The 25462-nt window shown below is 35.8% G+C and overlaps 4 protein-coding genes across 4 annotated transcripts in view; 1 reads left to right on the forward strand and 3 right to left on the reverse strand.

Annotated features, from left to right (window-relative positions):
- The window catches only part of fmn1 (formin 1), a 43697-nt gene extending 41424 nt beyond the window's left edge, over positions 1 to 2273 (forward strand). Inside the window, exons 19-20 of the mRNA XM_073852755.1 lie at positions 16 to 97; positions 1911 to 2273. Of these exons, the coding sequence (XP_073708856.1) occupies positions 16 to 97; positions 1911 to 1955 (127 nt within the window). The 3' untranslated portion in view covers positions 1956 to 2273. The remainder of the gene's footprint in view (positions 1 to 15; positions 98 to 1910) is intronic.
- A 1962-nt stretch (positions 2274 to 4235) lies between these two features.
- grem1a (gremlin 1a, DAN family BMP antagonist) lies at positions 4236 to 5358 on the reverse strand. The gene is given in 2 exon segments (XM_073817019.1): positions 4236 to 5249; positions 5252 to 5358. Coding segments are annotated over 2 exon segments (531 nt in total). The 5' UTR covers positions 5304 to 5358; the 3' UTR covers positions 4236 to 4770.
- A 587-nt stretch (positions 5359 to 5945) lies between these two features.
- scg5 (secretogranin V) lies at positions 5946 to 9935 on the reverse strand. The gene is made up of 6 exons (XM_073817018.1): positions 9815 to 9935; positions 9237 to 9471; positions 8954 to 9103; positions 8252 to 8364; positions 6400 to 6453; positions 5946 to 6260 (listed from the first exon to the last, which is right to left on the reverse strand). The coding sequence occupies exons 2-6, from the start codon at positions 9457 to 9459 to the stop codon at positions 6144 to 6146; spliced, it is 657 nt and encodes a 218-aa protein (XP_073673119.1). The 5' UTR covers positions 9460 to 9471; positions 9815 to 9935; the 3' UTR covers positions 5946 to 6143.
- A 5209-nt stretch (positions 9936 to 15144) lies between these two features.
- On the reverse strand, positions 15145 to 19195 carry actc1a (actin alpha cardiac muscle 1a). Its single transcript, XM_073853071.1, has 9 exons — positions 19168 to 19195; positions 18393 to 18544; positions 18152 to 18280; positions 17963 to 18073; positions 16369 to 16453; positions 16093 to 16254; positions 15759 to 15950; positions 15489 to 15670; positions 15145 to 15399 (listed from the first exon to the last, which is right to left on the reverse strand). Exons 2-9 carry the CDS (start codon positions 18519 to 18521, stop codon positions 15256 to 15258), a joined length of 1134 nt encoding a protein of 377 aa, XP_073709172.1. The 5' UTR covers positions 18522 to 18544; positions 19168 to 19195; the 3' UTR covers positions 15145 to 15255.
- Between the last annotated feature and the right edge of the window lie 6267 nt (positions 19196 to 25462).

Raw genomic sequence — 25462 nt, forward strand, 5'->3', positions numbered from 1 at the left:
ACTTTTTGACCTCAGAATCAAAGAGGCCCAACAGTCAGTGCGCAACATGACAGCAGAGAAGAAGATTGAGACCAGAAGGGCGAATGCGAATGGACTGGTAAGAGTCGGCCTTCATCTTTGCTGAGGTGTGGGTGGCAGATAGATAAGTGGTTCAAACACTAGTAACTATTGTACTTTCATGAATCAGGACTCTTGTTAAAGGAATAGTTCAGCCAAAATCAGAATTTGCTGAAAATGTACTCACCTTAGTTAGAACAGATATGGAGAATTTATCATTACTTCACTTGCTCAGCAGTAGATCCTCTGCAGCGAATGGGTGCTGCCAAAATGAGAGTTTAGGCAGCTGATAAAAACACCACAATAATCCACATGATTGCAGTCCATTAGTTAATGTCTTGTGAAGTGAAAAGCTGCATTTGGACTCCTATTCTTACGGCACCCATTCACTGCAGAGAATCCATTGGTGAGCAAGATGAAAAGGTAATTATTTTACCAAAATAGGATAGATCATACAAAATGCATGTTATTTCTTATTTAGTAATGACCTCAATAAGATATTTCACATAAAAATGCATTAAGAGCCAGGGAGTGAAAACATTTTGAATTTGAAGATCAGGGTAAATATCACTTATTTTGTCTTCTGGGAAACATGTAAGTATATTCTGTAGCTTGTGAAGGGCAGTACTAAATGAAATGGAAAAAATATATTTAGGCAAAATAAGAAAAATGTACACATCTTTATTCTGTTCAAAAGTTTACACCCCTGGTGCTTAATGCATCGTTTTTCCTTCTGGAGCATCAGTGAGCGTTTGAACCTTCTGTAATAGTTGCATATGAGTCCCTCAGTTGTCGTCAGTGTGAAAAGATGGATCTCAAGATCATACAGTCATTGTTGGAAAGGGTACACAAAAATGTTTTGTGGGACCTGAAGGGTTTTTCTGATGAAAAGCAGGCAGTTTAACTGTTCAGGACAAACCAGGGACTCATGAACAACTATCACCAAACAAAAAAATAACACAGCCGTGGATCATTCAGGTAACAACACAGTATTAAGAATCTAGGGGATGTAAACTTTTGAACAGGGTAATTTTTATGAATTCAACAATAATTTTCTCTTGTGGACTAAATGTAAATGTTTTTTATATGAAATATCTTATTCAGGTCAGTACTAAATAAAAAAAATAACATGCATTTTGTATGATCCCTCTTGATTTGGTAAAATAATGAACATTTAGCAGATTCTGCAAGGTGTATATAAACTTTTGACCACAACTGTATGTGCTATTGTACTTCATGAATTAGGTTTTTAAAACCTTCTTAAAGGAATAGTTCACCCAAAATCAAAATTTGCTGAAAATGTGCTCGCCTTCCTTTGAACAAATTTGGAGAATTTATTATTACATCACTTGCTCACCTTTGCAGTGAATTGGTGCTGTCAGAATGAGAGTTTAGGCAGCTGATGAACTCATCACAATAATCCACATGATTCCAGTCAATTAATTAATGTCCTGTAAAGTGAAACGCTATGTTTGTAAGAAACAAATCTGTAATTAAGATGTTTTAACTTCAAACCGTTGTTTCAGTTTAAAGTTATAGCCTTAATATTTAATTTGGTTATTAGAAAAACAGCTTTTCATCTCACAAGACAATGATTGTTGGACTGGTGTGTGGATTACTTGTGGATCATTGTAATGTTTTTATCAGCTGTTTGGACTTTCATTCTGATGGCACCCATTCGCTGCAAAGGATCCACTGGTAAGATGTAATGCTAAAGTTCTCCAAGTCTGTAGAAACAAACTCATGTACAACTTAGATGGCCTGAGTGTGAGTAAATTATTGAACTACTCCATTCATAATGCATGCACAGCTGAATGGGACTTGATAATGATGTGTATTTCTCCATATTTCAGAAAGAGAGACTGCGTCTGAAAGAAGCAAGTCTGACCACCGGCTAACTCCCTCTGCCATTTCCAAAGAGAACGAAGAGGATACATTTATATTTACACTACCAGTCATTAAAAGATTGTTTTTTTAAAGAAGTCTCTTCTGCTCACCAAGCCTGCATTTATTTGATCCAAAGTACAACAAAAACAGTACAATTATGAAATATTTTTACTATTTAAAAATAACTGCTTTCTATTTGAATATAATTTAAAATTTAATTTATTCCTTTGATTTCAAAGCTGATTTGCCGCTCAAAAAACATTTATTATTTTTATTGTCGAAAACAGCCGAGTAGAATATGTTCAGGTTTCTTTGATGAATAGAAAGTTCAGATGCAGGCACGTGCAGAGGGGGGGGGGGGGGGGGGGCGGAGGGTGCTCGAGCACCCGCCCCTTTTGCTCAGATGCCCAAAGTGCCCTTCTGTCAGAGGGCACCTGCAGGTCCTAAAAACTCCTCAATTTAGTTGTATCAAATTTAAGGCCATAACAAGTTTAAAATATGTTAAATAGTATAAGAAAATACTTAATTATAATTTAGGAGGTCGTACATTTGGGGACGAAAAGACGAGAATCGCGATAGGGCTGGATTAAACTTCAAAAGGCAATGATGTCATTGAATAAATATGCATGCTATAGGTTTCAAAGTCAAAACGCGGGACTGATGTCTTTATATGAATGTATCTGAAGGGAACCGACTGTCCTCAGAAACATGTCGTTTTCCTTTTCATTTATTGCCTGATAAACAGCGTTAATGCTGATTTGTATACAGCCGTTACTGGGGAAACCTTAATATTTCAGCGCTCTTAAAGCGCCCCCTTGTGACAGAGAATGACTTTTTCTTTTCCACATTTTTTCAGCTCTTTATGGTCAAATTATTGCAATTATCGACCTACGTTGTTTTGCAGCAAACACAGAGTTGTAAATGTGAAAGAAGTTAATGTGCCTTCTAAGAATCTAAAAGACAGTAATATGTATGTTTTAAATAAATATAATAAATGATAAACTAGATTTATCCCTTTTAAGGGTATAAAGGCTAAAATTCCATTGTATAAGATATTTTGTTTTGTTTTGTGTGAAGCTGTATCTGAATTATAAATCATGCCATTTTATGCCTTAATTTTCTACCGTACATTGTCAAATCCTACTCATACTGTTCATTTTACTTCTGCGGCTCTTAAAAAGGGTCACAATTTGCCTTAAATTGAAATTTAAAATATTTTAAATAGTGAAATAAAATTCCTTCCTTATTATGTTCGTTTTATTTCTATACTCTGCAGTAAAGCCTGTTGTCTACAATCTTACAATACAATGCAAATTGTACAATACAATACAAAGTGAAAAAATATTACTGATTCTGTTGTTTGAGTCCTGAAACGCAATTTAAACTTCAAATAATGCATAATTTGTCTTATTAATGACATTGTTACTTGTTACATAAGTAACTGGATGCCTACAATGAGGTGATGGACCCGAGGGGCTCTTAATGCCTTGTTTCAGATGCCCTTTTTATACTTAGAGCACCTGCCCCTTTAAAGGTCTCTGCACGGCCCTGTTCAGATGAATAGCATTTATCTAAAATAGATATCTTTTGTAACATTATACATGTCTTCATCTTCACTTTTGATCAATTTAAAGCATCCTTGCTAAATAAAAGTATTAATTTCTATAATTTCTGACTCCAAGCTTTTGAATGGTAAAGCTTTTTTAAATATTGATGATAATAAAAAAATATTCTTGAACAGCACATCAGCACATTAGAAGGATTTCTGAAGGAGCATGTGACACTGATGACTGGAGTAATGATGCTGAAAATTTAGTTTTGAAATCATAAGACTAAAGTACATTTTAAAATATATTCCAATAGAAAATAGTTATTTTAAATAGTAAAAATGTTTAAAAATGTCACTGTTTCTGCTGTACTTTGGATCAAATAAATGTAGGCTTGGTGAGCATATAGAGACTTTGTTGAAAAAACAATAAAAATCTCACTGTTCAAAAACTTGGGACTTGTAGTGTAAGACCCAGGGCAGGCACTTACATTTTTGCCAAGGTCAGAAAGAGGTGCACCTGCTTGTGTGACACTTTTCCTCAAGACTGCAAAGTTAGAGAATGACAGCCTGTTTGTCAGTGTAGTGGATCCTGTGTAGAACCCAACAAAATCCCTTTGAATGAATGCTGTTCAAAATGAGAAACCTTTAAGAAATGTTTATATTACAAGTCAGCTCAATCTTTTCTGGGATTTTCACCAGTCTAAACTATTAAGGGTTGAAAAAAGCACTCTCAACATTTGACTTAGAAAAAGGCAGTACTTTTATTTTGTATATTGAGTAACAAATTTGAGTAACTCTTTATGCTCATATTAAATCATTACAGAATATTGAACAAAGATAATGTACATGTGAAAGAATATAATATTTACTTTGATGAACATGACAGTTATGTTGCTTCATCACATTGCCATTTAATCACAGTAACAAGTTTGTAAAAAGTTTTCATTAATATAAAAACAAATTTTCAACGCATTTCACTTCTGTAATGTTTACCTAATTTCTTTAAGTGATTAAAAAGGCTGTAACTTGATCAATTAACAAAAAAATGCTTATTTACACCCATATCCTACATTACAAATCAAGCCACAAAATAAGCTGTTTGCATCAATGCGCAAATCTTGCTCCACACAGTGGAGAAAAATGTTATAAAATAAGCATATTTTTAATGTCACTATTTTATAGTATTATAACTTATCAAACTTGTTTATAGTACATTTAACTGTATCAATTGTACTTCTACTTCTTTGTTGACTGTACAAATACTTTTGTAAGCAAGTTTAATCCAAGTCGACAGAAGTACAACGGCACTGTTTGACGCGGCGGACGCGCTTTTTCCTGGTGCTGGGAATCTGCCCGGGACAGTTAAGCGTGTAGGTAACGGTGGTGAAACTCTTTGGCTTACACACTGAGCACGACTGAAACGCACTGTCCTCTTGATAAACGTGCCGAGGTATGTAGAATGAGTTGCACTGTCCGTAACAAAAGCGGTTGATGATGGCGCGGGGCTGGCAGCCGTCCTCGTAGATCATCAGTTTCAGCGGCTGCGTTTTACACCAGTCAAGTTTGAGGTAACGGCGCTCCGTTACGTGTAAAGCCTCCTGGCTGGAGTCCAGCACCTCGTCCCCGACTGAAGGCGGTCCCGTTCCCCTGGAACTGGCTTGTGGTGTCTGCGGTGACTGTTCCGACTGGTTTGGGCTGTATTTATTTGGGTGAGGAATGGCGCCTTGAAATCCCCCGGTTCCCCTGATCCTCGCCGATTGCAGAGCAGCCACAAGACCACGATAGTGACAGCTAATGCGTCTTTAGTCATCCTTTCACATGCAGAACGAAATGGTAATGTAATTAAATATACAGTTAATAATATATATATATATATATATATATATATATATATATATATATATATATATATATATATATATATATATATAGCCCGTTTAAACTAAAAATGGGTTTTAGTAAGAAAAAAATAAATATAATTTTACAAAACATTTCATATACATAAAATGGACACAACTCCCAATCTTCAAATGTATATATAAAGTAATTTAAACATTGCTAATTCTCTATTTGTATAAACACATCTCACAAAAATCACATATATGTGATTTTGAATAAATATTCAGTAGATATCCAGACTTACCTCAGATTAATAATGGTTCAAGCTTCTTCACATGGACTGCAGCTATGTTCACAAAGGTCTTTGTATACCATAACAGACTACAATTAAAAATAGTTTGAACCAAATGATCCAGAACTCAGAGCCAGAGTCAAAATAAGGTCTGAAGCTCTGTTCTGAGTGCTCACATTTAAGAGAATAGGGCAGTCCACGCCTCCTCTCAGTTTAGGATCATTCACAGCATTTTGGGGATGGCCCAGTGCCTCAGAAGAGGATGAATGCATATTGTGATGACTCATGAAGTTATGAAAAAAACACATGGCTGGAGTTACCTGCACATGAACATATACATCATTTTTATTTGATTAAATGGTATTACAACAAAAGTTGTGCCAAGAGAGTAATCACTGATATTACAGTCACTCTTTGCTGCTCTGTTAATACTATGATTCATTTGAATATCACACATTATTATATGTTGACTTTACTGATAAGATTTTCATTGTACAGATTTTATAAATGACACGAAGTTCAGGTCTTGATATTGCTTGTAGCAGTTTCAACCTCGTCTTCCTCTTGGAAATGTGGCACTGATTTCTTGGCCACCACGTTATCCAGCCTTTGTCCCATCAGATATGGATTTGCACTCTGAAACAGTCAGTGACAGATCCTGTGACATTTTTTAATGAAAATACAATATGTATATGTAACAGTGCTCCGTCTAATAATTAATGTGTTGAGCCTCTGACAAAGAATCAACCAAAATGCTCAGAAAATTATAGCTTACCCTTTTTCTTCTTTTTGGCCCACCCTTCAGTTTTTCATACAACAGTCCTTTATTCTGAAAAAAATAAAAACAGATATTTAGTGCAGTCTGCTACAGACCTGTATTTATACATCTGTGCAATATATAAACTATAGACTATCTGTACATTAACTATTATAACACACTCTCATGGCAATTAGTAAGTATTTCATATTTTGGCAAATAGGTGGCATGATCTGGGCTGTGGGGCCTCCCTCAGCCACTTGGGGTCGCTGTTTTCCCTTCCCTACACTGCACTTCCTGATTGCATTCACCTGTCTTTGTCATTAGCACTGATTCACTCACAGCTGTTCACTATTATCTGGTCTTTAAAAACTCTCACCTTTCACTCCTGCTTCATGGCTGCATTGTCTTCTGTCCTGTGTGTTATGTTGTGTTCTTGAAGATTCCTGGCTTTTGATCGTGTTCTGGATTTTGTTATTTTGTGTTTCAGTTTATGTTTAGTTTTGTGCCGTGTTGGCCTTTTGCTTTGTTTGTTTATTTGTTTAATTAATAAATATCCTTTCCCTGCACCTGGACCCAGACCCTTCCTTTTATTTACGTGACAATAGGTGGCTAATTCCAACCCAGGTTCATGAAAATACATGCCTCTATATACATTTCGGCAACACCGTGATTACTTACCTTACTGTGCGTTTCGCAACAGTTGCAAAGTGTAATGTCCAAAGAGTGATGCTAAAACACACATTCAATATGTGACCGTGGCACATTTTTGTTCCGTTGGTACAGGCACGTATTTCTGCGTTTTTATTATGCTGCTTGAAGTACATATTGCGGCTGTGCAGAATTCAAATATCTGGGGAGTGTCGCTAAAGGTCAATGCGCCATTGTGTTGGAAATATCCCCTACAGCAAACCCAATAAAATCGGAATTACAAGAATAAAGTCGAATTATTACAAGAATATAGTTGAAATTAGGAGAATAAAGTTAAAATGTTTTGAGAATAAAGGTGAAATTTTGATATGTTGATGCAGCCATGCTATTTTAACTTTCTTATGCGGATTTAAGCTGTTTTGTCAAACCGTAGTTTCACTGTATATGTGACGACAACATTCAAAAGTATTTTTTCAAATTGCGCAGGATGTTAAAATTGTTTTAAAATCATAATATTCTGCAAGTAATTGTGTGAAAATTAGTCTTTATTAATCAAAACTCTGTACCTGTAAATCATACTTTGTGTGAAAAGGAATAAAATTTGTTAGAGTTTTTATTCGGGTAAACCGAATCCTGGGTTATCGCTTCATGTATCACATTGCTCATTGCTCAATTTATCTGGAGATAACAATTAATACATAAGACGATATTTCTGACATATTATACCCCAAAATTCTTTATACTGTGGGCTACCAGTAAAATTGATAAAAAATTTGGGACCAAAAATTGGATTTGACACTTTGATCTGACTATGTTTTTGTTACATACCTTTTTATCATACCTGACATTATCAAAATTAATTTGTTCTGACACAGTTCTCTCTGAGTTCTTGTCATATTTTATTAGCATTTTCCAAACTATAGCGAATAAACTGTGATAATGTGAGAAATGTTGAAGGTGTCTGCATAAATTTTGGTTTGACTGTATAACAGCGATAGCATTGTACATTTTCATATTATAAATTGCTGCCTGTACTATTAAGTTTTCTAAGAATTAAACAGTTTTTTTGTTACTCCAGTTTAAATGTTTTTCTTCATCATTTGACATTACCTGTCACGGGGTTAAAAGCGACGTTAACCCAGGGTTAAGTGTGTAAAAAATTTAATTTAAATGGAAAATAAGAAGTCAGTCTACTTCAAGGTGTCAAGTGTGAACTTACCCATTTTGCCAGTGCAGGGTAGTCGTGCTCAGGGTCAAAGAGATGCTGATGTTTCTGGAATTCTCGACTGAACTCTGCAGTGTCTGGAGAGTTCTCTAAACATCCATCAGCGGCTATAAAAACATCACATTTTTTAAACAAAGAGCGGGATGTACCCCATTCTCTGTGAATGTGTAAACCATTCACAAAAGTTTAAAGTTGTCATACTAATCTAACCAAATATTGAACAGATTTTCTTTGCCTCAGAAAGTTGATTCCACTTTCTATTAATCGAAATGAATGGTAGCACCGTAGTACCACTGTATATGTGACCCTGGACCACAAAACCAGTCATAAGTTGCATGGGTATGTTTGTAGCAATAGCCAACAATACATTGTATAGGTCAATTATTTATTTATTTATTTATTTATTTTTTGCCAAAAATCATTCGGATATTAAATAAAGATCATGTTCCATGAATATATTTTGTAAGTTTCCTACCATAAATATAGCAAAACTTAATTTTTGAATAATATATATATTTTTTGCACATCCAGATTACAGATTTTCAAATAGTTGTATCTCAGTCAAATATTTGAAAGCTTATCTATTCAATTTTCAGTTGATGTATAAATCTTAATTTCAAATAATTGACCCATATGACTGGTTTTGTGGTCCAGGGTCACATATTTATGCATTCAGTTACATTTGGACCAACATACCAGTCTTTCCAAGTGGACACGGATTGGGAGGGTCTGGGTAGCCATGGTCCTCGCTGAAGTCTTTGGGAACACTGTCTCCAGTCAACTCTGCAACAATGTTAGGGATGTTCCCATATGGCCCGAGATGTTGGAGTCCCTCATGGGCACCACCTGTTGGACAAAGTGTAAAATTACACATGAAGGCAACCACATAATAAGAAGTAGGACCACCTATTAAACTCAGTGATCAATTACATTTTTAAAAACGTAGCAATTACCTACAATTATACAGAGAAACTCCTACCTTGGATGCTGAGTGGACCAACTATGTTGGTGGCCTGGTGCGCGGGATACTCGACTCGGGGCCGCGCGATTCCCAGCTGCTCCATCACACCGTGCAGCAGGCGCTGGATATCCGCCTCCGACACCTTATCCACCGTGCGGGGACTGCGGCCAGAAACGACGGCCATCAAGCTTAAGATGACACTCAGAAGAACCGTGTGTGTCATTTTCGGAGACGAACCCATCGTTGACGTTCACTACACCGATAATAAACACAACATGTAGTGTAAATTTATTGATGCGCTTTATGTCAAAACAGCAGATTTAAATAAGACATATTCTTAAAAATGTAAACCTATGTATGTATATTCATCAAAAAGGCAATTAAGAAATTGAGCTATAATTTAGATATTATTGATCTCAGAGAAAACGCGCATCCCTGTTTGAAACTACGTCACAAGTGAACAGGCTTGATAACAGAAAAACACAGGCCGTTATTTTACAACCGCAAATTAAGAAGCATATTTCAGCAAACCTAAAACCCAAAGTGTTGTAGCTATTTAAAATACACAGCTAACCAAATTTAAAGCGATAACCTACCATGTAATCTGGATTGAGAAAGAGGTTTGTCGAGTTCAACACAGATGCCGTCCTCCTCCTCTTTCTCGCTTCATTTGCTCTGTTGCCAAGCAGCCGAATCGTCTCACCTCCACAAATGATCATTGGTTTGCGTAGTGACGACCACATATCCGTTAAAACATGCTTCTGTATTTTATTGGGAACGGTAAAAGGACACAGATTGAAGAAAAAAGGATTATATACGGAAGGTATAAAAGATTATTGGCCTATAATAAATTAATAATTTACATGCTAAATGTGCCTTGTCGACATATTCCGGTAATGTTTCATCGAATTATAATAATAATGGCTTAACGTTTACAATGCAAGTATAGCTTACAATGCAAATAAATCGGGGTTTTTGACGTGCATGCAATTCACTCATGGTTACTACCAACGCCAATGCTTAAAAGTGATTATAATGATTTCCCTGGTAATCTCCTCTCAGGAACAGGCCTGAATTATGATACAAATTTATGAAACATCACCAAAACATCACCACAGCACAGACACCACTTAGGCGTAGAGCTGGGCGATATGGCAAAAAAAATTATCACGATAATTTTTTTCATATCAGTCGATATCGATAATTATCACGATAAATGTCAAATCTTTATTATTATATCTATCAATTTTAAAGGCAGATTTTTACTCTCGACAGTAAATTATTATTTATGGTTTATTGTCAGAACAGGACAAATACTTTCCTAACAATCACTTGAGGTAGAATATATAAAACGTTTTTATAAAAAATAAGAACTGTAAAATGATACAACACTTGTAACATGGCTCTGACTGTAAATGCAGAGTTAAAGAATAGACAAATGCAGAGTTAAAGAATAGACAAATCTTTTCAGCATGCCAATCCCTTTGTGCAGCTGATTTAACACATTTTGTAAAATGTTTTAGCTGTCTGACAATATAAATAAAAAATAATAATGGCTCAGGGCTCTACACTTACTTTTCTTGCTAGGAGCACTTGTGTTCCTAACTTAAATTTAGGAGCAGTCAAAATTTTAGGAGCACATTCTAAACAATAATCGAAACTCTTATTTAAAAAATGAGCCTTCCTATTACGAGGTGATATTTGACTCTTCAAAGTGATTTACAGGGGAATTTTGTTTTTTACCTTTTCATATGCTTAATGAGGCTCAGAGGTGAGTGCAATCAAAATCATAAATTCATGTTGAGATTAATGTAAAATCTATAATATAAACTTTTGAAAACAGAAATATTAAAGATTTAAATAACTGAACAGATCTGCCAGCAGGTGGCGGCAAGACACTGATTTAATTACTGAATCATATTCATATAATCATACTCAGTCATTTGATTCGTTTGAACGGATGGTTCATTCGGGAATAAAGCGAGTGACTGTCTTCATGAATGGGAAATTGAATCATTTCACTAGATCCGTTTAAAATCGCACGTTCATTCATAAACGAAACACCGCTGTGTTTGAATGGAGATGCGTGCAGTTGTGACTTGTTTCAGATTACTTTTGACGACGAAATAAAGCAAAATCAGAAATAGTGTTGTAGTCAGTCAATGTAAGTCACTTAATAATAACTTGTTTCTTGTTTATTTAACTGCTGTATTAGATCAATATCTCATTTACAAACCACCTTAAAATCAGGGCTCTCAAGTCTCACGCATTCACCGTGAGACTCACGCATTTCAACCAGTTCACACGCTCTCACGCCACACCTTGTATTTCTCACGCTGAAAAGTAAGGGATAACTTGTCCCGCTATATGGTGTAAATGGACGAGGTGCAGGCTTTGCAGAGAGAAGTAATCTGCCAAGCTCATAGCTGTCTTGAGAGTTAAATGGCACCTACCAGCCAAAAAATTAGAATTTGCTGTTTTCTGGTATATTACGTGGTCCCGCTACAATCACGATCGTCACTAGGCAACGTAGACGCGCACACACGGGACAAGGCCAGCGGTGGAATCGTTGCGGGGCTGCGGCTTTCTCTCGCAGTGGAAGCGTTTAGTACAGTTGAGGAGGTGGTCGCGTTGCGGTCTCGGAGCGGACGTTGCCATTTGTATTTACTAGAAACTAAATAAATGCAGCAGGGTTTTTCATATTTATTTTTATTTATTTATTTATTTTTTCCATTTTACGATTCCTAGACAAAATCACTTGCCTGTGATCAAAAATAGTGAGAACTGATGTTGGGGATTACAGCCAAATTTGTGCAAAATTATTAGTACTTCAACAGCTTTAAAGGTTGTATCAGCGATTTCTAGCCTAAAACATAAAGTGTCGATTTCAGCTGACCTTTCATCACGATCCGCTCGCTGCCTGCCCCATAAATTGTCTGTGAAAAAACCGCGTCTCTCTGGTCAGCCTAGGGTCCGAGATATGCCAAAAAAAACAATCGGCGCTATCAACACACCACAGATAACCAAACAGTGTTCCAACCAATCAGCGTCAGGGGTTTGGTGTTGTGGACTTTCCTACTGGTGCAGGGATGTGAGGGAGGCGGAGCGAAAGTCCACAACACCAAATCCCTGACGCTGATTGGTTGGAACACTGTTTGTTTTTGTGTGGAAAGGTTGGTAGTACCGATTGTTTTTTTGGCATATCTCGGACCCTAGGCTGACCAGAGAGACGCGGTTTTTTCACAGACAATTTATGGGGCAGGCAGCGAGCGGATCCTGAAGAAAGGTAAGCTGAAATTGACACTTATGTTTTAGGCTAGAAATCGCTGATACAACCTTTAACTAATTGTGGGCCTGAAATTAAGGAAAAGACAAGATAATTGGTAAATCTGCTAAAAAAGACAGACAAATTCATCCAAATAAAATAAATTGTTTTATATATTCCAAAACACAAATGTATCAACATTGTTGGGAAGGTTATTTTGGAAATAGGCTGTAATAGGCTACAGATTAAATTTCCCTATTTAAAATGTAATTTAAAAGTAGTGTAACTATTTCAATTGCTTTAGAGGTAATGTGACATTACATTTGATTTCTAAATTTCTAAGGAATGTTTTCAACTGTTAATCCTTTTAAAAACTTTTTAAGCAGGCAGGTTTACCTTACAGTATCACTCAACACTAATTACTGTCAATTTTACAAAATCCTTCATCACTTGAATTAAGATTATAATAATTTAATTTTAAAGCACAGCCACCACAAAATCTTTAGCACCTCTGTTTAACTCCTGAAACATTGGTGTCTCTTATTTTAAAGCAGTCAATGCGATTTGGGAAATCAATCAATCAAAATATTTACATGTAACCCACTTTGTAATTGTAAACATTTTTAAAAGTAACTGTAATTTAACTATATCTGTTATCTCTCAGTAACGGTAACAGATTAGTTAAATGTCATTTATAATTAAATTACATAATTCAGTTACATGTAACTAATTACTCTAGCTAAGTTCAAGCCCCTACCACTGTCATCAAGGCATCAAAGTGTGCAATAAACACTTGAAATACAAAATGACATTAGTAAGCTGAAATATGTACCCTCTCTCTTTTACAAACACACACACAGATTGACATACATGCTATGAGCAAGTTCTGCAATCCTCCTGTATGTTTACAGTATGTGCATTGAGCACTGATGTTTAGTTTGCTCGTTTGGGGCCAAATTTCTTTTTTTACTTTTGACACATGAATTTGACTTATCAGATCTACCAGTTGTTATATTTTTTATTTTGTGCAGGTTAATTATGAACAATAGATAGTTGAACTTTTACCAAAAACTGGAGAGAATTGCGTGGGGCCGAGGGGCCGCTGCTGCAAATATTTGAGTGGCTCCTCCCCTAACAGATAAAATCTCACTCCAAACTTTTTCCAAAACTTGAGAGCCCTGTTAAAATTATTAAAAGCTGTCACTCATCTTAGTTCGCGATATCACAAAACTCTATTATAAACAACGACGCTCTCTTTACTGCACAATCAGTCTCTTATTTACACTCTCTCTATACTTTATGAAAGGATTCGTGAGATCTCGTGAGGTCTGTGATACATTACTCAATGTTGCAAAAACACATAGAAACCTTTAAATCTCCGCTGAGCGCAAACACAAATATGCTGATCGGGTCAGTCGCACATGGTGCGCCTAAATATTTTTTTACAGTCGCACGTAAGTTACTAACTTTTAGTCGCAAATGCGAGTGAAATGGTTGCACTAGAGCCATGTGGCTGTAAACTAAATACTGCGTGCGGCATCCGGAAGTGCAGGCTGCAAAATGCCTGCGCAGCGTTACGCATAGTGCGTAAACATTATCGAGCACTTATCGAACTGTCATTATCGTTTTATCGAAAAAAAACTATACCGTGTTAATTATCGTTATCGAATTATCGCCCAGCCCTACTTAGGCGTGGCCATTTTATGGGTCTGGCTTCCAGCTCGTTTTAGCCATAGATATATCTATGGTTTTAGCTGTACAAAACAGCTTGTTTGCTGCTTGATATTGCAAATTGGTTTGTCTTATTTTAATGTATTATCTTAATTATGAACACACTGGTTTGTAGTGCAAACAGCTTTACTGTTTACTGCACATTGTTATTTCGTTAGGGTTTGCACTTGAGTCACGATTTGGTTAGTTAACCGGATGTGCGGCCATATTGGCAATACTTAATGTAAACAACAGCATGGAGTGCACAGTTAATGTACAACTGACTATGTTGTTCTGCTAATTTATGCTGTCTAAACCACGGAAAAAAACATGTGGAAGCTGTTAAATCATATAGAGAAGCAGGAGAAAGTGCAATATTTTGACAAACTGAAGTTAATAGGTGGTAAAGATATGTCCAAGCAGAATTAATTAAGATATTAGCCTAATATTTCACCATATCTGAACGGAAATGATAACAACAAACACAAATGTTGTCAAGATTCTTGTCCTGGAAATCCAGGTTCAGTTTGGCCAACCACAAAGGCCTTTTGTTCCTCAGACAGTTTTTTGCACTCTTCTCCTTAATGTGTTATCATTTTTGGCAGTCTGTAATACTCCAAATGTTTTTCCCAGTCCGACCGATTAGTACAGCCCAAAACATGACAATAATTGACCATTTTCAACAGTAATAATCAGCAAAATATGTGAGTTCATTCGCTTCAGTGGCGTTTACGTTCAGTGCCACCAATATGGCCGATTGATAAAGTGTCGTGAAAACACTCTATAGCGACTATTCAACCGGAATTTTTGCCCATAGGCTTACTTCTGTATTGACGAATAAGGTGGATAAGCCTTTTAGTTTATGGTCTATATTCCACGTAACCTATGTAAAGTTTTGAGAAATTGTATTTTCTTCAAATACTTACAGACAAAACACAATGCAGGACAAAATACTGTTTCACATCAGAACTTTTATTACAACAGTACATGTATATACAGCACAAGGCACAGTACAAATGCATACGGAGGGTTAGTTGGATTGTATTGAGGAAGATTTGAGGTTTAGAAGCACTTCCTGTGGACGATGGAGGGACCTGCCTCATCATACTCCTGCTTGCTGATCCACATCTGCTGGAAGGTGGACAAAGAAGCCAGGATGGAACCGCCAATCCAGACGGAGTACTTACGTTCGGGGGGAGCAATGATCTAGAGGTCGAACACGAGAATATATGTAGTTAAATTGTAAAATTACAGATGTAAAAGAAACAAGCTAATTTAATCAAATGTATATTTACCTTGATCTTCATTGTGCTGGGGGCCAGGGCTGTGATCTCCTTCTGCATACGGTCAGCGATACCAGGATACATGGTGGTACCACCAGACAGGACGTTGTTGGCATACAGATCCTTGCGGATGTCAATGTCACACTTCATAATGCTGTTGTAGGCGGTCTCATGGATGCCAGCAGACTCCATACCTGCGAGGAGCAATGTCACAAACTATGTTAGCAAGAGAGAAACACTTGGTAATGCAATGAGGTAATTTAAGGCCCAGTCAAAACATACCAATGAAAGAGGGCTGGAAGAGGGTCTCGGGACAACGGAAACGCTCGTTTCCAATGGTGATGACCTGGCCATCGGGCAACTCGTAGGACTTCTCCAGAGAAGAGGAAGAGGCAGCAGTAGCCATTTCATTTTCAAAGTCCAGAGCGACGTAGCACAGCTTCTCCTTAATGTCACGGACAATTTCACGCTCAGCTAAGGAAGAGAAGAAACAGTAAGTATGTTTTATATTGGGAAAAAATGATTATTTTGTGTTTATGAAAAAGTATCAAAAAGTGCCCCCTTTTGAGGCCAGGAGGATTTCTGTATAATTAAGTATAATTCTTCTAGCACCCACCTGTTGTCACAAAAGAGTAACCACGCTCAGTCAGGATCTTCATAAGGTAGTCAGTCAGATCGCGACCGGCCAGATCCAGACGCATGATGGCGTGAGGAAGAGCGTAACCCTCATAGATGGGGACGTTGTGGGTCACACCATCACCAGAGTCCAGCACGATACCTGTTACATAATGCATTGGCGTGGTAAGTATTGCTTTCTAAGTGTTGCAGATTTGTATAAGAATTAACACCTATAATGTTACACATTGCTTCTAGTGATTTGATTGACACTGACCAGTGGTACGGCCTGAGGCATACAGAGAGAGCACAGCCTGAATGGCAACATACATGGCAGGGACGTTGAAGGTCTCAAACATGATCTGAAAAGAGAGAAAAATAGTGGTGTCAACCAGGGTTATTATCGTCAGAGCTGGATAGATTACTTACAAATTGTAATCTGTTACTGATTCCAAATTACATTACAAAAGTTGTAGTTAGTAACATAATCTGTACATTTAGAGTACTTTTAGATTACTTTTGAGCTATCTCATTTATCGCATTGATTTAAATGGGATAATTTTGTACAATATTGATATAAAAATGCAAAGATTAAGAAAATAAAAGAAATTTATTAGGTGAAAGAGGATCAGAAAAAGTTTTGTGAATTTGTGAATTCATGATTTGTTGTATTTTAATGTGTTTAAGAGACAAAAGCCTTCTAAAGACATGGTTAAATATCCTACAGAGTGATAAATCAAATAAAAATGAATGTGTTCGTTGGTAGTTAATGCAACATTGAAACACTTCTTAAACCTGAAATAATTTTTGTAAATCCAGTGAATAATGACTGGTTTTTGTGTAAATGTCCACAAATCTAGAAGACTTTCTGAATGTATATGAGCTAAGTCTATTTTAGGAAAGAACATTTAAAAGATGAAAAATAATTAGGGAGAATTAATAAATTATGAATATATGTAATCATGTAATCCATAAAAAGTAACTGTAGTCTGATTCTGAGTATTTTAAAATGTAATTTAATCTAATTACTTTAAAAGTACTTTAATTGTGGAATCTGATTACGTAATCCAGATTACATGTAATCAGTTACTACCCAGCTCTGATTATCGACAACTAAAATTAAATCCATAAAAAGATGAATTCCTTAAAATCAACATGGACTAAAAAAAAGCTAGTTTTCTCTTTTTGATTTAAAGTTAAAGTACCAAAAAAATTTAACCTGAATAAACTAAAACTTAAAAGCATATAGGCATGTTCAAAAAGAAATAAAAAGACAAAAACACTCAACAAAATGACTAAAACTTATTAAAATGAAACCAGAAAATATAATAATCAAATTCAAAATATTAACAAAAACTATTATAGTATATGAATGATACTTAAATAACACTGGTTTCAGCACCAGTAATGGTAAACACACTCAAATGGTTTTTAAGGGGCCACAAGGGGGTGCTAGAGAGTCCATGAAAAGCTTCAGAGAAAAAGTGTACAATAAATAAAACTTGTGAGAATGATACACAGAAAAATTAAGATTTATGTCATTTTACATTAATAAAGTTATAATATTAACATCTTTTACAGTACAAATGAGTTTGAAAATATATGGCTGCCATTAAGGTTGCCAAGTCTGCGATTTTACCATGAATTGGGCTACTTGAACCCTGTTGCGGCAGGTTATTTTTCATGTCTGCGAGTTGAAGTGACCCCAATAACGTGATATTTAGCCCCTGTTTTACCCCCACAGCATGATTAGGCTAGTTTTAAGTAGCAATTGGGAGGGTTTTGTTGTGTAAACCTGGCAACCCTGCTCACCAGGGTATCAGGGGATAATCGCATTTGAAAAAAGTTCATAAACTCCTGCATTAGCTTACCTGTGTCATCTTCTCCCTGTTGGCTTTAGGGTTGAGAGGGGCCTCAGTGAGCAGAGTGGGGTGCTCCTCAGGGGCCACACGCAGCTCGTTGTAGAAGGTGTGATGCCAGATCTAAAAACATTTAAATATATCAATGAATAAGAAAATTGTGTACAATTCAGCATTCTGTATGAGCTTTTAGATCGTTACCTTTTCCATGTCATCCCAGTTGGTGATGATGCCGTGCTCGATGGGGTATTTCAGAGTAAGGATACCCCTCTTACTCTGAGCCTCATCTCCCACGTAGCTGTCTTTCTGACCCATACCGACCATCACACCCTAAAGGAACAGAGTTATGGATTATCACCTAGCATTAATTAAGGATTTTCCACAGCCAATATGCAATATGTTGCCTGGAACCAGGAATTGACTACATGCTTTGGAGGCCCACCTGATGACGGGGTCTGCCAACAATAGAGGGAAAGACAGCACGGGGAGCATCATCACCGGCGAATCCAGCCTTGACCAAACCAGAACCGTTGTCGCACACGAGGGCGGTAGTCTCATCGTCGTCACACATGATTGGTCTTTTTTAAGATGGTCCTAAGAGAAAGAAAACGTGTTTTAGAAAACATTTTTAAGCCTCAGCACCAGTTAAGGTCAACAAAAGGCCAAAGCAACATAGCAGATCCCCTTTAAACTATTTTAGGCATCGGCTCTTGTCATTCCGAGTGGAAGCCCCCGACCGAGTGTCCTATCTGTAGCCATTTCACAGTTGTCTGATGACAAATGACAGCAGGGCCTAAGGGTCACCTCCTCAGCTGTCTAGAAACTGTAAGAGATCCGTTGGCAGCATGTGTCAATTCTCTACATCTGTTGATGGCTTGCTTTATTAGTGCATCTTCAAGTCACCCTTGAATCCTTTAGTCAATCAAATTTAACTAGTTACAACTGCTCACTTCCAGCATTATTTCTTACTGTTAGCAACGGGTTACCATCTATTTTCATACATTTCTCTAGCTATAGCTACAGGTACAGTCACAGAGAATTTCTGCTAAGACCATCAATGTAAAAGCAGCCAATTATCCGCCATCTGCATCAACTATTCCAGAGATTAATGTTCCTTCCCATGTAGGAGCTGAAGTGCTGGGTTATTCCTTTTCAAATCCCTGCCTCTGTCTTTCCTGAAGTAGTCCATAGAGATAAAGGTAGTAGCAAAGACTCACCAAGTTGTAGCACAAGACTGGAGTTTCCGCTGGGATGAAGGGCATGGGAGAAGGATGCCTCTTAAATATGCTGGTGGTTGGGGGGCTGGGGTTCAGGGGCGGGCTCAGGAGTTCACACAAGACCAAATAAGAGATGCTAGAAAATGGCCCATAGCCAGGATATCCTGTAATCTGTGGGCTCTGACTTGATTACCATAATGGACAGATGTTTCTGAAGAGGTGACAGATCCTCTTTGGTTGCAAAATTAGCAGTGGAAAACTAAAACTGTTTGTTGTGATTCAAGAGCCAAATGGAAGGCCAATAGAAGAGCTATTATTTGATTGTTTTCCATCTTTTATCATACGATATAATGTTTTATATGTCATGTTCTGTTATTTTTCTGACAAACACACACATACAATAGTGCTTTATGATGATTAAGTGTTGATGGATGTAATTTAATCATAAGAACAGCATTGCTTTCTATGGGTGTTGCTAAAGAAAAAACATTAATTACATATACACATACATACATATTGGCAAATATTGAAAACATTTTACATTTAGATGACCTTTGCCATCATCTAACACACTTAATCTTTTAAAACACTAATGATTTGATATCACTTAATACTTAGTCTCAAGTCTCAAAATTAATGTGATGCTAAAACCTTAATACTGAAAGTTTTGCTATTGTAAACTGAAACTAAAACTGTGAAAAAAAAAAATCTGTTATCCTGAAAATAAGGCTGAAATCAAATCAAATATAAATATTGGTTGAAATAATAAACGTAAAGAATTCAAATTTAAAATGTAAAAATAAAAAATGTAAATAACTAAAAAAATAAGTTGAAGCTGAAGAAATAAAATGACTATTACTAATACAAATGAAAATTAAGCTAAATAGAAATATTAAAAACTAATAAAAATGACAAAAGTGCATAACAATACACTGATTGTTGGATTTAAATTTATAAAAATATACAAAAAAAAAAAACAATTAACACTAATTGGTGGTTTTAATTTTTGTGTGTTTTCAATTTAGACATATATATATATTCATATATTATATTAATATGTGACCCTGGACCACAAAACCAGTCTTAAGTCGCTGGGGTATATTTGTAGCAATAGCCAAAAATACATTGCATGGGTCAAAATTTTTTATTTTTATTTTATGCCAAAAATCATTAAGAAATTAAGTAAAGTTCATGTTCCATGAAGATTTTTTGTAAAATTCCTACTGTAAACATATCAAAATGTAATTTTTGGTTTGTAATATGCATTGTTAAGAACCTAATTTGGACAACTTTAAAGGTGATTTTCTCAGTCTTTTTGATTTTTTTGCATCCTCAGATTTCTGATTTCAAATAGATGTATCTCGGCCAAATATTGTCCTATCCTAACAAACCATACATCAATAGAAAGCTTATTTATTGAGCTTTCATATGATGTATAAATCTCAGTTTTGTCAAATTTAACCTTATGACTGGTTTTGTGGTCCAGGGTCACATATAATAATATATATTTCAATATTGACCATTTCTTGTCCAGTAGTATCGACAAGAATATTATTTAAGCATAAGGAGACAATAGCACATAAAAAAGTATTTGTGATTGCCATTGTTGTTGTTACCTAAAACTAAAACTTGAAATAAAAATAAAATAAAATATACTTATTAGATGAAAAACTTCAATAAAAAAAAAAAAAATGAAACAAACCAAAATAAAATATGTTTAAACTGAAGTACTATTACATATACATTTTTACATTTAACAAAGCAAAATAAAAAATATTTAAAATTAAATGTCAACTGAAAATACACAAACAAGCAATTGACACTGGTTGGTGGTTTTACATTTTTTGTGTTTTATTTTTATTTTTATTGTATGTATATAGTTTCTTGTCCAATAATATTGTATCGACAAGAATATTAATATTATTTAAGCATAAGAAGACAAAAGCACATGGAAAAGAGTTTGTGATTGGCATTGTTGTAGTTACCTAAAACTAAAACTTAATAAAATAAAATAAAATATACATATTACATGAAAAACAAATAGAAACAAACCAAAATAAAATAGGTTTTAAATGAAGTACTATTACATATAATTTTTTTTTAATTTAACAAAGCAAAATAAAAAAATATTTAAAATTAAATGACGATTTACACTGTTTGGTGGTTTTACATTTGTAGTGTTATATATATATATATATATATATGCAGTGTTGGGGAAAGTTACTTTTTATGAAAAGTAATGCATTACAATATTGTGCTAAAACCTAAAAAATACTTACTTTTTATGGAAAGTTACATTACATTTGTGTTACTTTTAAAATCTGGGCAGGGCTTCCTTGTTTGTTTTTCATCTGAAATAGTTATATTTTGGGCAAATGTAAATTCATGTCTGTACAGTAAAATGCACAGAAAGAAAGTTCAACACTCAACAAAAAAATGAAGCACAATTGTTAATTTATCTGAAGTAATTTTTGCTTATTAATATGGTTGAACTGGATCATCAAAGGTCAGCAGCAAAGACATTGGTTAATACAATGGGATTAAATACATAAAGGCCTGTCACAGCATGTACATATTATTGCTCTTTTGGACAGGAGACTTCTCAGTCAAGAAATGAGGAAAAAAAAATCTTGTAAATTAAAAAGTAAAATGTTACATTACTAGTTATTATTAGTTATTTGAAAAAAGTTATCTGATTATGTACCTCAAGTTACTTGTAATGCATTACCCCAACACGGTATATATAGATAGATATAATATATAGAATATTAATATTATTTATCCATTAGAAGACAACAGAACATGGAAACGAGTTTGTGATTGCCATTACATACACACACAGATATATATACACCATGTTTGGATGTTCATTTTAAGGTTTTAGCTATTTAAGGGTTTAGTTTTAGCCTCTATTTGCACCAATGTCAGGAAATCACACATCATGACCTCTGACCCAGAACAATGTCAAAAAATGATTTGACTTCACAGGCATTTGAAAGACAGAGGATGTAACACTAGATGTGTGGGGTCAGATTTAGGAGCCAGACCTGAGTAACACCACCTTTGTCAAATGGCCTGGGCCCTGGTATGCGATCAGGCCCACAACATGCCAGACAGCTGAGAGGTGTGGGGGGTGTTAAGAAGGACCCGTGTCCATTCTCTGCAACTGCTGTTCTCTGATTGGCCCAGCTCTGTCCTTTTAGGGTCATGTTGAGTGACAGGTGCTCCTGGCGACACATCAGTGCTGCTCCTCGGTGCTGCTTGCTTGGCTCCAACTCCTTATTTGTCACCTTCTCCCCGTTATCTCTTTCGCTCAACACTATGAGAAAACAAGCTTGCTATTATGAGTATGGCTTTGTAAAATTCTAGTACACATGTATGTGGTCAAAACATGCATTTCATAAATGTTTCATATCTTTTAACATCTTAGAAGGGACATTGGGTGTTAAAGGTGGCGTTGCCTCCTGTTTTGGCGTGTGTTTGTTATCTTGTATTGTTTCAGGCTTGGTGAACAGGCGATAATGTTCTATTTGTGTTCCTCGAAGCTCAAGCCTTGACTGAAAAAGGCCGTGATATCAGTGTGATAGCATTTTTAACCGTTTGTTATCTGATTTCTGGAGTTTCTTATAGACCTTTGGCTTGCTCAGGGCTCGACCATTTCACTCACATTTGCGACTGAAAATTACTACGTGCGAATAAACAAAGTGTAGAGAGAGTGTATTTAAGAGATTGATTGTGCAGTATAGAAAGCGTCGTTGATTATAATAGAGTTTTGTGATATCGCGAACTAAGATGAGTGACAGCTTTTAATCATTTTTAAGGGAGTTCGTTCGTAAATGAGATATTGATTTAATACAGCAGTTAAATAAACAACAAGTTATTATTAAGTGACTTACATTGTCTGACTATAACACTATTACCTTACTTTGCTGTTTCGTCGTCAAAAGTACCTTAGTCTGAAACAAGTCAAAACTGAGCCGCTGCGCATCTCCACTCAAACACAGCTATGGCAAGCCGTTTTAGCCTAAAATATTCGAAGTGTTACTCGTCGTAATTGCATTTTCACTAGTAATAATTCAATTAGAGAGCTCTTTAATTACATTTTACTAGTAACAATGCCAATTAGAGAGCTTTCTAATTAAATTCTTACTAGTGACAATTATAATTAGAGACCTATCTAATTCAATTCTTACTAGTAACAATTCCAATTAGAGAGCTCTACAAATGAATTTGTACTAGTCATGTCTCCATTGACTTCCATTCATTCTTAGTTACAGAGCTCTACAATTGTATTCTTCCTAGTAACAATTACAATTAGAAAGCTCTCTAAATCAACTTTTACAGAGTTCTCTAATTTAATTTTTACTAGTAAAAATGCAATTCCAGAGCTCTACAATTTACTTTACTAGTAAAAAACACATTAAAGATATGTTTAATTGCAGAGCTCTGTAACTGAATTAAAGAGCTCTCTAAGGCCGTGTTCACACTTGGCGTCTTTTTTGACAAGAAAAAGTTGTCAAGCATGCTTTTTTAGTTACAAAAACATCTGGAAGTGTTGCAGCAGAGGACGTCTTTTTGCTGTTATAACAACAGCTGCAACAGTAGCCTATGTGTGGTGCAGAAATGTCGATAAAAGAGGAAGCTGGCCCTTTTCTTTTTTTGGCATTTTTGCCTTTTATTTGATAGGACAGTATTTAGACAGGAAGCGAAGTGGGAGAGAGAGAGAGGGGGGACGGGATCGGGATCGGGAAAGGTCTGCAAGCCGGGACTCGAAAAAGGGACGCCTGAAGCGCAACGGCACTACTGTACATGTCGATGTGCGGCTCAAGAAGCTAGCAACGCTGCACGTCGGTTTTTGAAGTTAACGGGGAGGCGAATACGGTTCACAACAATAAAATAAAAGTCTATATAACGGCACCTTTCCCATTTTTTCTCGTTGTTATGGAAACGACAGGTCTAGCTACTCGCTTCTCATTGGTCAGCTGTCAAAAATGCACTTGATGTAGGGCGTTTTCTTCAGAAAATTTCAACTCTTTTCAACTTGAAAAGACGCCCTGAGCTGCAGAAAAAGACGCCGGCAGTGGCATTTAAAAAAGTGCTCAGGACTTTTTTTAAAACACAGTTACTCCATAGGGTTGTGATGTAAAACAGATGCTGGCAGTTAAAAAAAGATGCCAAGTGTTAACACGGCCTAATTCAGTTCTTGCTAGTAACAACTGAATTAGAGAGCTCTCTAATTGGAATTATTACTAGTAAAAATTTATTTAGAGAGCTCTCTAATTGTAATTGTTACTAGTAAGAATTCAGTTGTAGAGCTCTCTAACTGTACTTCTTACTAGTAATAATTCAGTTGTAGAGCTCTGTAATTGAAAATGAATGGAAGTCAATGGAGACATAAAAACTGAATTAGAGAGCTCTCTAATTATAATTGTTACTAGTAAGAATTTAATTAGAGAGCTCTGTAATTGCCATTGTTAGTAAAAATTGTATTATAGAGCTCTCTAATTCAATTGTTACTAGTAAAAATGCAATTACGACAAGTAGGCTAACGCTTAGTATATTTTAGGCTAAAACAGCTTGCCATACAAAGCGGTGTTTCGTTCATGAATGAACGTGCGTTTGTAAACGAATCTAGTGAAATGATTCAATTTCCCATTCATAAAGACAATAAATCAGTGTCTTGCCGCCACCTGCTGGCAGATCTTTTCAGTTATTTAAATCTTTAATATTACTTTATTCAAAATGTTATATTTAAAACATTAATCTCAACATGAATTTATGGATTTGATTGCAGTCATGCCACCTCTGAGCATCATTAAACTCATAAAAAGGTAAAAACAAAATTCCCCTGTAAATCAGTTTAAGGAGTTAAATATCACCTCGTAACAAGTGCTCCTAACAAGAAAAGTAAGCATAGAGCCCTGTTCCTGTGCCAAAGTTGGATTATGTGTGAGCATTTTTGAGCACCGTAAAGTTGAAGCCTCTTTGTTAAAGTGCTATTATTAGTCGTTTTTCGTGCTAGCTTGATAGATAGATACAGAACACAATGCATTCGGATTCCCTTGAACCCTCATGTACTGAGCGATACTAGCATCTTATTATAGCTCTGATGATGCTGTCTACCAAAATTAGGTCATTGCTAATGGTTTCTTTGCAGATGTTTACTTTCTAGTAAAAAAATGCTGAAAAATGTGACATTCTGAAAAGATAATGATAGAATTTGAGTGCTAATAATGTACAGTAACAGTTGTAGTCCTGCTGTGGCAATGTTACTTACTGGGTTGTAAACTATTAG

Source organism: Garra rufa, chromosome 13 (assembly GCF_049309525.1).
Source record: "Garra rufa chromosome 13, GarRuf1.0, whole genome shotgun sequence".
Lineage (NCBI taxonomy): Eukaryota > Metazoa > Chordata > Actinopteri > Cypriniformes > Cyprinidae > Garra > Garra rufa.